The sequence below is a fragment of the Amblyomma mixtum genome, chromosome 1 (assembly GCF_055824585.1).
Source record: "Amblyomma mixtum isolate Tamu chromosome 1, ASM5582458v1, whole genome shotgun sequence".
Classification (NCBI taxonomy): domain Eukaryota; kingdom Metazoa; phylum Arthropoda; class Arachnida; order Ixodida; family Ixodidae; genus Amblyomma; species Amblyomma mixtum.
Window position 1 is genome coordinate 306,338,218 of NC_143012.1, and position 15,393 is coordinate 306,353,610.

Here is a 15,393-nt window from a genome sequence, read left to right on the forward strand (position 1 = left end):
ATTTCATCGGTAAGATACACGCTTGCGTGCGTGTAGTATGGTGGCGTGCGGGGCCTCAAAAACCATCTTGGAGTATGGCCCTGGCACGGATAGACTTCGCAGTGCGGAACTCGAGATTGATCCCGCTTAAATCGTTCCCTCTCCAATCCCTCCTCTGTCTCAGAGGCCTCAGCTTCTGCGGGCTCATTAAAGCCAACTTTATAGTCAGTGCTTGTGGACAAATCATTTCAGAGCGGGATTTCTAGCGAACACTGGAAGAAATCGCAAAATTTGCGGCGCTTTTGGTTTGTATTGGGTCAGGAAGCCCGTGTCCCCGCTGCGCTGCTGTGCGTCCGTCCTGTCCCCTACTAGAAGCGCCGTCAGCGCGCTGGAGCGCGGCAGCTACGCGTCGTGCCAACAGCGAAGGAATTCAGCGCGCTGTATTCTTTCGTCCGGACGTGAACTACAGGACCGGCTATCAAGCTCACCTCACTGTCCTTTGACTAACAACGCTGACAGGAGCACGCGAGCGACGCATTGCGGACACCTGGACCGGTTGTCAAACGGTGCGCGTACGAGTAGGATCGCCGTCTCTCCAATCTCCATTTCCCCGAAGCTCGGTCCCCCCCCCCCCCCCCCCCCCCTCCCGTCCGAAGTTGGGTCACGGCGGATTATTGCTGGCCGTCGTAGTCGTCGTCTGGTGGTGTCGGAACGCAGCCTCTCTCCTCTCTCTATTTCGCATGCACGCGCGGCGGACAGCGGAGCACCGGGCGACCCGCAAATGGCGACCCCGGCGGCGGCGTCTGTTCCGTTGCTTAATTGTTGGGGGGCTCTTCTTCTCCGTCCGGATCGTGTCCCGCGTGGCGGCGGCCTTGGCTTGGAGGACGCTTCGCGCAGTCGCTGCCTGTGGGAAAGACTTTCCTCGGCCGCCGGCGCGCACGACCGGCCGCGACGCCGTCCGGCCCGATGACAGATTCGCGCTTGCGACAGGCGCCTCCTCTCACTGCGGCGCAAAGGCATTGCCGTCGGGACGGACGCCTGCGTCGTCGTGACTGGGGATCTGCGGCACTGCGTGGTCTGGGGAAGATGATGGGCTAAGAGCTGCTGGCGTTTCATTATTGTGCGCACTGTTCTGCGCGTTGCATTGTGCGCTAGGACGTGGATGTTGCAGATTGTTGTTTTAGGCTTTGTTTACTGTATTACCGGTCTCTGTGAGACTGAAAAACTTCGTTGCGTACAGCCGGCAGCAGAAGTGTACGGGATGCGTAGGCTGAGAAACAACATTTCTGTAGCGCTGCCTCGCGACCTAGTTGCGTGGTACTGACACCGTTAATTAGTGTAACGACTGAAAAAAAAAAAACGCAACAGACTCAGGACGGAGGCAGGCGACAACACAACAGGTTCGCCTGCCTCCGTCCTGCGTCTTTTGCGGTTTTTAGTCGTTATGTCTCACCAACTTGCCTACAACTTCACTCTCCTGAATTAAATGATGCATGCGCGTTTTTGAAACAGTGCGAGCTCGTGTTGTTCGTCTTCCGCTTTGTTTCAAAAGTGACCATAAACATTTGCTCCCGTCTGCACATCTTGTATTGTGCACTGCTTACGTTTCCTTTGAGTACAGATCGCAAAGGTGGTACGTTTATCCGTGACACTATAGGTCCCCACCCCCCTCCTTTTTTTTTGTAAACAAGGCTAACACTAAGGCAGCTAAGAACCTAAACAAGACCTTTTGGCTCTGACCCTAAGACAGCAGCGACTAATGCAGCTCTTTTGATTTCGGTCTATGCATGCTCATCCTGGGTTTAGAGACCCGGGACCCTCCTGCGACTTGTGCGCCATTGCGTCCTGCAAGGAACGTCTGCAGGCATTTCAAGACGGCGAAAGCGTCCATCAAGTGTTTACCAATCCTACGGGCAGTTTTCCAATAAATCGCGGCGGAAAACGGCCATTCGTTTTAATCGCAGAAGGCGTTATTTAAGCGCCGGAGCGTCGTTGCCGCTTTCTTGATCATAGTATATTCTTCGGAATGGAAAAGTAACTGGAATAAAATGTGAGATGAAGCCTTTAGCAGGCTTAGCTGCACCAGGCTTAATGCCATCTCGAAGGACAGGGGTAAGAGCGCGGTAAGCCTCGTGCTCGCCTAGCTTGTTCGTCCGCATTCTGTGACGCCATTCGAAGGTCCTTAAGTCCGCTCCTGGGCTGAAAGTGCAATGAATCTGATGTATAAAAACCATCGCCTAGGTAGAGAAGGTGATTTACCGACCAAAACAAGTGTTGGAAGCAGGTTTTCTGAGTTGGATGGTTTAGTGGCTTCTGTAACAAAGCGGAAGCTACTGAATGGCCTGACATGGGTGATAAAAACCAACGCTTTGACGAACACTATTGAAGAGACAACATAAGACATTCTCAGCCTCAGTGTCGAGCTTCGAAAAATGACAAAGCTGCGACTGAAGAGCAGCTTAACTTGTTTGGTTTCGTTGGTAGAAGTGGCTTGTGCGATAAAAGTTATATCCGTGATGAGGGGAAAGCATTGTGTAGATTAGTTTTGATTGTTGAGTTCATTGACAAAACACATTGGCGAGTCCTTGAATTTCAGAGCTCGGAGCCGGCATGAACCCTGTACCTGCCTCTATGTTGATGACCTTTAAGGTCCTTGTTTGCTTGGCCGTGCCTGGAGCGTGACTGTTTCGCGATTGCCCGCTTGCGGTCGCGGGGAAATCGGGATGCGTCAGTGTTGCTGCCTTGTTTGCGCACTGCTTTCCTAGCGTGCAATCAGGCGCCGTGGCTCGGAGGAGGTCCTCCTCTTCGTGACGTGTGCAATGTTTGCCAGCAGCGGTGCATCTTAAGCGAAGCGCCCATCTTGGTTGCTCCCCCGCGTTCTTCTTGAATCGAGTTTGCGTACGCGCACTGCCCGCGAGAGAAGACTGTACCTGAACAACAACAACAAAAAAATGATTGGTAAACACCATCACGGGCGGCTTCGACGGGACCGTTTTGGGCTCCGCAGATTGCCCGGCCGTTTTGCGGTCGCGGTTGAATTGGCCACGCTTGCTTGCGTCCGTCATTGGCGGCAGAACGATCAAGTCCGCGAGTTTGCGCGACTCCGATCCCGCCGGTTTTTTTGCTTGGAAGCAAACTTGGGGATGAGCTAGCGCCGCGCGAGCAGTGATGGAAAAAAAAAGTACGCTAAGCCGTGCGCCCGCCATGCGCCGTAAGGGTGGCCCGTGCCTTTTCCCTCCCCCTACCCCCGCGGCGACCGCCGCCGTATGGTGACCGGCGATCTCTCAATTGTTTCTCGGCAGGGGGTTGCCCATTAGTGTGGGAACCTTATCGGGCGGACCATCAGGAAACGCTCATGATGGCCGCCTTCATCGGTCTTTTTGCTTCTCCGCTACCAACGAAAACGAGGCTAAGGCCGGGAGGCACTTCTTTATCCCCCCCCGCTCCCACCGCACTTTCTTTGCTCTTTACTGATTGGCGTTACCTGCGCGCGCGCGAACTTAGGCTACGTACACGAGGCGTACGCTTTAGGCGGAAAAAGAGGCAGTCCGGCGTCTGGCCAGCGCAAGTGATGAACGTTTGACGCAGCCGCGCTCCTTCGGCAGAAACCCCCCGAGCGGTTGGGCGTTTACGGCGATGCAAAAGGGTGGAGGGTAGGAAAGGTTTGGGGGGGGGGGGGGGGGGGGGGGGGGGGGGGGGGGGGTTACGAGCAGCGAGTGAGCTTAGTAAATAAAAGAGAACGTGAATGGGGGGCCGCGCTTGCCTCAGCAGCAGTGCACGGGGCGAAGAAGGTGCCGCCAAGGACGGCGTCTATGCGCGCGTCCGTGTGTAAACCGCACGCAGCTGCGTTGCGTTGCCAAACTCGCGCGCTGTCGTGAGCGGTATTTTTAGGGAGGCACGAGGTCCGTGTGTGGCCGCCTCGTTTCTTCCAGGCGCCCGTTTTTGCTAAAGCGTGATGAAACACTAGCGATGAAGTGATGCGTCGTACAATGTAACTTGTCCCACACTAAAACTCGCGCGTTTTCTTTGTTTGTTTATTTGTTTTCAGGCAAGCGAGAGGGCAGCGCACCCTTTGCGGTGGCTATCCCACCTGGAAGTACGCGTTTAGTTTTTCCGTGTCAAACCGCCATGTTTGTCGACTCCTTTCACAGGGGTCATGCAATAGAAGTTCGTGTTGTTCACTGCTACTTCCCTAAAAAGGGAGTAATTAATCATTAGCATCCGCCCAAGCACAGCCATGCGGCTACAAAAGAAAGCTGTTCAGAGCAGCTTCGTAGTTGAGAAAAAATCGTCCTGGTCCGGGTTTCGAACGCGGGACCACCACATCCTGCCAGAGCAGTCGCTCTTAGTCGTTCTACCAAATGAGCTAACCGGGACGGCTAGCATATGGTGGGCCGAGAGCGAATTGGTCAACAGCTCTGCAGCTGGGCAGCATGCAGCTGTCGACGACGATGTGGCCGTGCGGTGGGTTAACTCTTCTTCTTCCCTTCTGTCTCTGCGCAGCCAACATGGCCCCCGGGGAGCTGAAGAAGCTCAAGAGCAAGCAGCGCAAGGCCCGTCGGCGCGCCGAGCAGGAGAAGGAGAAGCAGACGCTGGCGCAGGAGAAGCAGAAGTCGCGCCAGGCCCAGCAGGCGCAGCAGGCACAGCAGCAGCAGGACGCCGGCGAGGTGGACGGCCTGCGGGACGAGGAGCTGCTCCCGGACAAGCTGGCCAGGGTGAGCAGATTGGTCGAGGTTGGGGGCCGCCTTGTGTAGAGGGAATGCTGCGTCATCATCATCAGCAGCAGCAGCCTGACTACGCCCACTGCAGGGCAAAGGCTTCTCCCATGCCTCTCCAATTAATTAACCTTGTCCTGTGCCAGCTGCGGCCACCGTATCCCCGCAAACTTCTTAATCTCGTCCCAATTAATTAACCTTGTCCTGTGCCAGCTGCGGCCACCGTATCCCCGCAAACTTCTTAATCTCGTCCCAATTAATTAACCTTGTCCTGTGCCAGCTGCGGCCACCGTATCCCCGCAAACTTCTTAATCTCGTCCGCCCACCTAACTTACTGCCGCCCCCTGCTATGCTCGCCTTCTCTTGGAATCCACTCCGTCACCCTCAAGGACCAGCGGTTATCTTGCCTTCGCATTACATGCCCTGCCCAAGCCCATTTCTTCCTCTTTTTGATTTCGACCAGGGTGTCATTAACCCGCGTTTGTTCCCTCGCCCACTCTGCTCGCTTGCGGTCTCTGAAAGTTACACCTGTCATCTTTCCGTAGCTCGCTGATTTGTCCTTAACTTAAGCTGAGCCCCCTACGTTAGCTTCCACGTTTCTGGCTCGTAGGTGAGTACCAGTGAGATACAGCTGTTGTATACTTACGTACGCACCGGCAATATCATTTCACAGCCCTCGGTTCTTTCGCCCAGTAACGCTCGCGGGAAAAAAAAAAAATTATTTGCGGCGACAAAGGGGCCGAAAGGAGCGTATGAATAGTAGCTTGCCGTCACTGATATCGCTTGATTAGCCCGTGAGCTAAATGCGGGGATTAGCACCAGGGAACGCGCATGTGACGCCATTCCCCCTCTCTCCTTTTCGTGCGTGTGTGCGCTTTTCTGCATGGGTTGTGTTAGTAGCGCTTGTGTGGTTCTTTTTTAAAAGGCTCAGATGCACTGCAAAAGGAGCAGCAGTGGGTGGAGGATCGCTGACAGCGAGCGGTCGAAATTGGCGCTTGGTTCCCGTCATGCAACAGCTCGCAAAACGCTTTGGTGTTGTGTAATCTGTGAGCCGACTCCTTGGAATGACGTCTGTGGCATGAGCAATTCTAGCATTCGTTGTATCGGGTGTTTCACCTAAGATGTTGCGCGTTTTTTGTCTTTTGTTTTCACCCTAGCACTGTCAGCGGTGGAGCGCATCAGAATACACCTGATGGTTTGGTTTGGTTTATGGGGTTTAACGTCCCAAAGCGACTCAGGCTATGAGGGACGCCGTAGTGGAGGGCTCCGGAAATTTCGACCACCTGGGGTTCTTTAACGTGCACCGACATCGCACAGTACACGGGCCTCTGGAATTTCTCCTCCGAAGAAATTCAACCGCCGCGGCCGGGATCGAACCCGCGTCTTTCGGGTCAGCAGCCGAGCACCATAACCACTGAGCCACCGCGGCGGCAGAATACACCTGAGACGCGCTAACTAGCAGGCTGGTTAACTAATACTGAGTGGCTGACTTATCAACTGATGACGCGATAGCGGTAAGTCCCGTTGTGCAGAAAATCCGGCGTCTGCGTTGTGGGCGAAGGACCCTCGAAGAAGCTGCCGAGGGGGGTGGGCGGCACCTAGGTCACGTGGCTCTGTGACGTCGTCACAACCTGCCCACTGGATTGTGAGCTAACTGAGGAGCGTGGCATGTGGCAGTTCAATTAATGCGAGAGGTTGCTCGGGAATAGCAACCTGGGTCTTACAGGCCCCACCGGAGGCAGCACCGCGGCGCCGGGAGCGGTATGAGAACAACACCAGGTAACTGGGATATGTTAAGTCGAGAATGACGAATTCCGGCATTAACTCATTAGCGCTATCGCGTCATACCCTTGGCCAGCCGAGCGGAGGAAGTCGCAATAGCTCTCGCTGCCGCCGATCCAAAATCGAAAACGGTAATCACAGACTCTCGCCGGGCCTGTGAACATTATCTTGCAGGCGAAATATCACCTCTTGCCTCGCAAATTCTAAGACGCGCTCTCGCCGATCCAACTCGCACAAAAGTGATCTGGGCTCCTGGCCACCAGGGTCTGCGAGGCAATGAGGCCGCTGATGCGGCCGCCCGAGCGCTCACACACCGGGCTCCTCATCCTAGCTCTCATGGCTCAGAAGCTCATAAACCGCTTCTGCGGTTCCGCGAAATCCTAATTTATTATTGCGACAGCCACCGTCTCTACCCGGCACCCGCCAAGGGGCTGAGTAAGGCGGAGGAGCGAACTCTGCGGCGCCTGCAGACAGGAACCCTTCTCTGTCCTGCAATAGCAAAACACTTCGATCCGAACACAGATGGGCGCTTCCCGCACTGTGGAGAGATCTGCGATATCTTTCACATGGTGTGGGCATGTACTCAGAATCCTCACCTTCCCCCCTCCCCCACCCCCACCCGAGAGGCATGGGAGACTGCCCTCCTCAACTGCTCCACACTGGAGTCCCAAAGGGCTCTGGTCAAGCGGGCGCGAGACGGGGCCTCGTCGTGCGGTGTCCCGGACTAAGGATACCGACCATGCAGCAGGGTTTTTTTACCCTCAAGCTCTCTTTGATTAAAGTTTTTCACCACCACCACCACCGTGGTAAGTGTCAGTTTGATGATTGGCAGCTCGGGAAGAGCAACCTGGGCCGCATCTCTTGACCGCTGCACCACTGCGCCAGGAGGGGTATGAGGACTCCCAGTGGTCTATGAGTGAAGAGTGACCTTCTGCATATATGGGAATGAACGCATCACGCTATCGCGTCATACCCTTAACGCTGAGTTTAAATGTCATCTGCAGTTTTTTTTTTTTCGCTTTGATTTTAGTGCTCAAATTTACTTACCTACTTTGCTTGTTTATTGAATACTGCGGACATGGTGATGTCCAAGCAGGAGAGGGAAATACATACAGGGGGAAAAAGCAAAGCAAGTGGGATAATACCGAACAATATAAATACCAGAAAACAAGCAACGCAAAAGTACAATTGAAAACGCGGTTACAGTGCATCTACTAAGCCAACAGTGAAATATCAAGAATGATTACAAAGCAACGGAGAGTTCTCCGGTAGAGCATTCCATTGAGAAACTGTTCTCGGAAAAAAGAAAACTTGTATTTGTGCGTGCAAAAATAGGTTTCAGGCTAAGGGGCATGCTTATGGCGCTTAAGGGCATGCTCGTATCCCTCCTTGCTCTCTATTTTTGCCTCTTAACCCGTTGGAGGCAAGATGATTCTGTGATACCCCGAGCTCTAGCTTCTTTCATCTGCAGCGAATTGTGGAAAAGTGTATGCAGGAGGGTTACGGATCTCACGTGTGCGCCTCTACCAACTGAGCTGGCACGGCTGCTTTGCGTAGGTGTGCTGTTTGTAATCGTACCCAGCGCCGTTCTCTAGAACCTCGGCAGACACTGAACGTCCGTGTTTAGAATTTGAGAACTGGATCAGGCGCAGTCGTGTGCCTCCGGAGTTCGCCGATCCGGCGACCTGTTCACTTCGAAGTCAATTGCCCGGTTGCGACGCAGACTGCTTTATCTTATCTGCAGAGACAGCATCGACCGGTTCATTTATTAAAGTTTCGTTCTTCTCAACGCCACTGCACGCCTAAGCGAAATAAAAGCCAGGGAAGCAATAATATGGTAAGCCATTTGGAGCTTTCAGTAGGCGGTTAACCTGTTGAAATGCAGCTTAACCATGGTGCGGCGTGCTGCAGCTGTTCACCGTATACCCGACCGCACCCGGCCTTCATGAACTCGCGCAGCGAAGTTGCGAACATGCGGAATTTTTTGTAGGTGTTGCGTGTATGCATAACCGGCGTGCTGCGGTATCCCCACGCCGCGAGAGGATGAAAGTTGGGCGAGTTGGTTTTGCATATACGAGTACATCGTAGCGCTTGCCTAGTCTTCACGCCTGTGGTCCTCGTTTTCATGCGCTGCGATGTGTATGAGGATGATGTCTGAGTTTCAAGCTGCGCTAATTTTCTTTTCTTCTCTTCATTTCTCCCTCTCTCGCGCGCTACTCACTCACTCCGGTTGTGAACCGCATATCAATTCAAAACGTTTGAGTCCAGCTCAAAAAAGGACCCTGTATTCAGCTACAGAGTCCACCTTGAGGTATTCGTACTGCAACAAATGCTCTTAGGTGAAACGCTGGTAACTAACCATTCTGTGGTAGGCCGATAGCTCGACTCCCGAGCACAGCGGATTGACGGCTTCAAAGGTGCCGGGCAAGTGTCGCCATCTGGTGTGTACACGCTGTAGCGCTCGCGGCCTCCGAGATCGGCGTCCGCGTCGGGAGCTCGGAGCCGACAGATGTGTGTGCCGATTTGCACCACCAGCGGCCGCGCCAGCGCTGTTAGCCTGGGCCAGTAGATTCAGCTTATTGTATTTTTTTTTTGCAATTTATTTTTGTTCGAATTTTTTTGCGCACCCGGCTTATACTGATTTGCCCTCTGCTATTCTTTTGAAAGTGCCACTTAGGGCCCAAAGAAATTTTGCGTCATTGCACCGGTAATTGCAGACAAGAAAGGTAACATGTTATTAGGATGTATGTGGTCAATGGTATAGCCCAGGTGTGAATGCGGGGCATGCCTTCTTATATAATAAGATGTGAGTTATCAGTCTTAGGTGGGATGCTTGATGCAGCAGTGGGAAAAATTTGGTGCCTGGTGTTGATGTGAACTAAGTCTTTCATTTCATATTACTTATACCTGTACTCACAGCTTCGTTCTCTGCACAGAACTTGGACATTAAACATTTAATAAAGCTGAAATTTAGGCAAGCTGGTACATATTCATTGTATTTAAACAGTGCACCAAAGACAGAACAGAGTGGCGTCTTTGATGCTCTGTTGATGCACAATGATTACAAGTTGCAAAGCTGTGTCTGTGTGTGCTTATGGGGTTAGAGCATCATTCCTTTTGTGATTTAAGTGTGTGCATTGGCAGTATGGAATATGCTTCTCTCAGCCTATATCACTGGCATTGGTGTGACTGGACTGTTCGAGCATAATGTTCAGCTGCTGAGGGTATAGTGCAGCATGTGCAGTACTTTCTGGCAGCTCTAATCACTGGAGGAAAGGCAAGGTGGGAATGCAAGACATGTGCAGGGGCTGGAATGCAGGGGCTGGAATGCAGGGGCTGGGATGCCTCTTGACATTAGCTTGAAAATAGGGAGAGGTCTGTTATGTGGAGAAATAAAAATTAATGAATAAAATGTATAAATGTGGTGGCCTGTATGCAATGCAGACGGAGGAGCCACTGGAGCAGGCAATCCAGTTCCTGAAGCCGCTGCAGCAGTTGGGTGCCCAGCGACTGGAGACGCACCTGCTGGCCTTTGAGATCTACCTTCGCAAGAATCGGCCCTTGCTCATGTTGCAGTCCATCAAGCGCGCCTTCCGCCTTGACCCCCAATGTCCACGGCTGCATGCACACATGTGCACCTTCCATAGCCTTGGTACGTGTACGACTTGCGGCTGAATGTTTGCCAGTAGTGGTGGTCATTTACATGTGGCAGGCAGCTCTGTGTCCCTGTGTAGCATTGAGTTGTAAACACGGGGCAGGTTGCGCATATATAGTTTTTGGGCATCTGCTGGCTTGTGTTCTTTTTTACTTTTTTCTCTACCTTTTCAAAGTTTGATGCTGTGGCACTGCAGACAGGTGTGCTTGTATTGAATTTTCACAGGCAGGTGTTTGACCGGACACCGCACTGCTGGATATTAAGAAAGCACTCGCTTCAGCCGTCGGACCAAATTCTCAGATTGTCAGATTAGGACGAAATGTGTTTCTTCAGGATTTAAGTTGCCTACATTTCACTTGTCAGTATATTGTGTCGCTGGCGTGGTTAGTTGGGAAGTTTCACTGGAGAAAGTCTACAATTTAGTTCTTTGAAAAGTTGAGTGCACCTCTAGGTTCAGATTGTTTCATGGAAATATGCTGCCACACTACTTCACTATACCTAATGGCGATAGAGGGTGGAACTTGGCAGCAATTTATTATGTGTTGGTATGGCTGAGCAACACCAGAGATGCTATTATTTCAGGACTTTTGGGCATTAAGTTATTGCCAGGTTAACCCATGTATTAACCAGACATGGCACCCAGTGATATCATTCTAGAACTTTTTTTGCAATAAATGACAATTTGTGGGTGCCGTCTGTGTGGTGTTTACAGTGTATTGTCCACGTCAGAGTGATTCATTTGGGAAGCAGGCCTTGTGTTGCAAAGATTTAAACAACTAACCGCACTTCCATCATCATGACTCTAGCTCTTCTTTCGAAAGCATTGATTGCAGCTTGAACTCTAACCACCAAATTAATTCATGAAAAACATATTAAAATCACCAAATGTTTTCAAGTAGCCATAATTTTTTTCCGTGTAATTCTGATTCTGAAAATATATTACTTGGTTGGTTTCTCATTGTAATTAACACAAATCTTTAAAGAAGAAATTGGTGCCCTAGAGGGCGGCCTTCTCTCAGTCCAAGCCATAGTAATGGGCTACAACGTACTGAAATGTGCCGTATTTATTTGATCCGATACGCTGTAACTCACTGCAAAGTGTATAGACGTTGCTTTGTTCAACACAAACAAGGTTTCTTCATCAGTAGTTAACATGCACTAACCAGCACGTCACTGTCATCCTCGCTGCCATTGCTCTCGTCGTCATCTGAAGCAGTCTCTAGCTCGCAAACGAAGTCAAAGTCACTGTTGGAAACAAATTCTACATTGTCAGCAAAGCTGCTTTCAGAACTGTTCTGAGAAGCAGCTCTTTTTCTCGGGACGTTGTTGCCACCGGCATTCTTCTTGTGCGACACCATTATGAAATGATGGTTGTAAGGCCTAAAACATGTTCTGAAGGCATGAAACACATCTTTTCATGGACAACTACTGCCCTGTAGTGATGAAAATTGCAAGCAGTGCAATGCCAACCATAACTCATCTTTGGTGGTGGGAGCAGCGCAACATCAGGCCGGACGAGTGTGACATGTCATTGGTGATATTGGTACAATCTCCCATGAAGAGTGCAGCACAGGGTTGGCATTTGAAGGGTGGAGTTATCTCTTGGAATGCTCTCTCGCATGTGTACCATATTGGTTGGTGTGTTGGCAGTGTGCTTTTGTTTTTGTGTATGGACATAGGCTGCTGAATTACCAGCACACTGAGCCTGACTGACCACCAAGCTTTTTTCCCTTGTTCATGCAGTTTCTCAAAGAAAAGACCTTCCTGATCCCATTGTGACTGTTCTGGAGAAAGAAATGGCTGAAGTCTACCAGTCAAAGAATGCGCAGCAGCTGAATGAGGAATTCCTGGCTCAACATTCACGCTCGTTCCCACATCTTCTCGAAGGTGCATTCACTGTTCTCTTGCCTGCATCAGCAGTATGCCCTGTGCATTTCCTTGTATTGCACAATGCAGTCTCTGGTTTGCCCCCATCGGAGCCTGGCTCGTTGTTTTGCCCAGGTTGCCGTATGATGTACTTCTTGGATAAATCCAAGCAGAAGCAGGCCCTGCAGATGGTGACATCGCTAAACAATGATCTCGAAGGTGTCACCATTGAGGTGAGGCTCATTTTCAGTCTGCATTTTCTTCATCTTTATCTCACTGTTCTTAACTTACTGTTCAGTAAAAGTGCCTGTTTTTTTTTTTAGATTTCAGTGTGTGGTAAAAAAAAAAAGCTCTCCGTGGCCAAGATTAATCCAGAGCCATCCATTACAGTGTTGCTTTAGTACATGAAAATGCATTTTTCATGTAAACACTTAGGCCCTCAGTGCAGTAATTGCACTGTACCTTCACCACGCTCCTGAAGGTCATCTTTAACGAATACAGAAATTACTGAATTTCACGGCAAAGATTATGTTTTTCGTTTCATGCGAACATTGTGGCATGCTTAAAGATGCACTGAAGAGGAATCTGAACTCGTATATTTACCACTGGAACTCGATCTACACGTTCCGAGCATTCTTGGAAACATTGAATTATTGCCCTGTGCGGCTGATTTCCGTAATTTAAATCCGATTAAACGTCCCGGCTCCCACCTTTTCTTTTTTAATTCCCTGCAGTGGTGGGAGGAGTCAACCAACCTTTCATTCAGTCCCATGGCGGCTTGCCGCTCGCCGTCGGCAGAGTAATACATAGTGATCGGCAAAAACAGACGTGTATTTTTATTTCCGTGGGCCTAATTTGCAGCTATGTAGTCTCTGACTAAATCTATTTAATCACGGAAACCAAAAAAAAAAATAAAAGCAAAAGCGAAGCCGCCATGCCTGGAAGGCGCTCCATGCGTTGGTCGACTCCTCCCGCCGTCTGCGGGGAATTATAAAAAAAAAGGCGGGAGCTGTACGTTATTGTAATTTAAATTTTGGAAATCGCCCGCACAGGGCAATGATTCGAAGTTTCTAAGAATGCTCGGAACGTCCCCGCAGCAAAAAAACAAGTTCAGATTCCTCCTCAGTGCAGTGCACCTTTAAGCTGAATGGCACAGCCTCGTTTCATGCAGCATGCCTGTCTCAATCATTACTTCAAGGCATTGCTGTGTTCTCATTTGTTTTTGTGGATGAACATTTTGGCGGCATTAACTCAGCTGCATCTTTGTCCATTCTGACCGATGCAGAACTGCTTGCGGACACTTGAGTGCCTGACCAGGGGAGACATGGGCCCATGCGAAGCGGAGCTGGCGCAATTTAGCGCCACTTGTCACGAGCGCTTCCCACTGGCCACTGCCTTCCGCCCTCCGCAGTCCTCAGCCAACCATGTGCGGCCAGAGGAATGACCCCGGGGTCATTGGCCATGCCATGCAAGTCCCCTCCTCATCCAGTGCCTCCGCTAGGCATGGCTCACGGGCAGTGGCCCTTCCTCTCTTCTCTATGTGTGGCACGCCCAGCCCTGCCAACCGTGCGGGGCGAGACTACCACCGTCGTAGAAATCATCTTGCAGACTTGCTCTTCCTGACCGTGGCACCACACGTAGTGGCCGTGTGTGTGTGACCGGTGCCATCGGACGATGGTGATGAAAGCGCCGAAGCTGCAGAATAAAGGAAGGAGTATGTCCTTTTTCGGACTCTGAACACACACAGCTGGTGGGTTTGTTGGAGTGTTTGGGACTGGGTATGTGCTGTATTTTTTGTTTTTTTTCCTGGCAGTGAAAAGACTCTTCTGTGGCATGCCAGAACAAAGGACCCCTTGTCGGGGACGTCTTAGGTACCACCGGCGCAGACTCTGTGTCATCCTTCAATGCGAAGCTTGTTTTTGGTATTGAATAGATGTGCTGAACAGTCTGCCTTGTGTGTTGTGACATTGGGAGGCCAGACCCTTGGTAGTGCGAGCACAAGCTTGAGGCAAAGCAGGCAGCATCCAACATCTGCTGTTTATATTAGGACTAATCTTGGGACTGATCATCTGGACAGTACTTGTTGCCGAGCCAGCAAGATCATTTTATGCAAACTAGTTGTCTCTTTCTTACAGTGAGGTTTCTTTGACACCTAGGATAAAAGTTGAGGAACATAAAGCTACATCTGTAGGAATGTTTTAAGGCTAGGGTTCTATTGCAACAGCAATATTAAACTTGCAGAATTCAGTGCTAAGGCTGTGAATGTTCTTACAAATCCTATCTGCAGGGTGCAATGTTAGGTGAGCATTTGCAGCAATATGGTTTTTTAGAGCTGAAGTATTTGTGTTGAGGCATAGCATTTGAGGGAGGGAAACTGTTGAACAAGGTCTTGGGCGCTTGCTGGTTTTTGCCATTTAGAATAGGATGCATTGTTTTACAGCAACGGATCATGGAAGCAGCTCAACTTTCCAGGTGGGAGCAGTGTTTGTAGTTCTCCCATTTTATGAGAAGGATGGCAGCCCAAGTATAGTTATCTCATTCATTTTACAAAAGCATCACTGCTTTGAGAGCGGCGTGCATTGCAGGGCAGCGGGAGAAACATAAAGTAGGTTGCTTGTAAGTAGAGAGAAAGTGATTGGCAAGGCAGAATATTGGCGACGCATGCTCCAGGTTTGTGTGGAAAGTAGCACAAGCGGCTCGGGCGTGTTTGGTGGGCAGAGCTTTGGTGCAAAGGCAGTGCCATGGCACCGGCTGTGACTGGTTACCCAATGACACGTTTGCTGAATTCAGAAGTAACAGAGTGCCGAATGAACTTTACGGTGTGTTTTTCTTTCTTTTCAAAAGGTCAGGCCTAGCCGTACTGCAGGTGATGCCTGAGAAGCCTTTTGTACAACGCTCACGCGTGCGCGCACAGAACACAGGCACTCACACACATACACACATGCAGTCTCACGAAGACCGTATTTAATGACGTCCGGGTGAAACGTGTCGCCTCGCAGTTGTGAGGTCCATCATTGGCCGCCGCCTCCGCGGGGGGGACCTTTTTGTCCCCGGCGAGCGCCTTGTTGATTTCCTTGAGTTCGACTCGCACTCGTCCTTGTTCCTTTGAATTTTTTTTTCTACGCGAAGTGATTGATTGGTGCCGTGTTGTTTGAAATAAAAAGATGCTGCAAATGGCATACGCTCCCCTTGTCGCTCCTTTATTTCTAACTGCGGTGCATTACCGCCAATCAAATACTGAACAAGGCAGGATGGTCTGAATTTGTTGCTGTTAGCCAGTGGTCATACTGCCGTAACAAACTGCAGTGGATGGGCGCGGTCCTTTGCTACTTGCTGGGCCGATCGGGACGCCGTAGCAGGTCACATCAAAGATATAGTGAAGAAAACGCTATGGCA

The 15,393-nt window shown here is 50.8% G+C and overlaps 1 protein-coding gene across 1 annotated transcript in view; it reads left to right on the plus strand.

Moving 5' to 3' along the window:
* The window catches only part of Naa15-16 (N-alpha-acetyltransferase 15/16), a 99,423-nt gene extending 84,247 nt beyond the window's left edge, over positions 1 to 15,176 (plus strand). The window contains exons 17-21 of the mRNA XM_089566770.1: positions 4,483 to 4,694; positions 9,921 to 10,128; positions 11,875 to 12,018; positions 12,133 to 12,230; positions 13,283 to 15,176. Of these exons, the coding sequence (XP_089422896.1) occupies positions 4,483 to 4,694; positions 9,921 to 10,128; positions 11,875 to 12,018; positions 12,133 to 12,230; positions 13,283 to 13,441 (821 nt within the window). The 3' untranslated portion in view covers positions 13,442 to 15,176. The remainder of the gene's footprint in view (positions 1 to 4,482; positions 4,695 to 9,920; positions 10,129 to 11,874; positions 12,019 to 12,132; positions 12,231 to 13,282) is intronic.
* Positions 15,177 to 15,393: the final 217 nt, after the last annotated feature.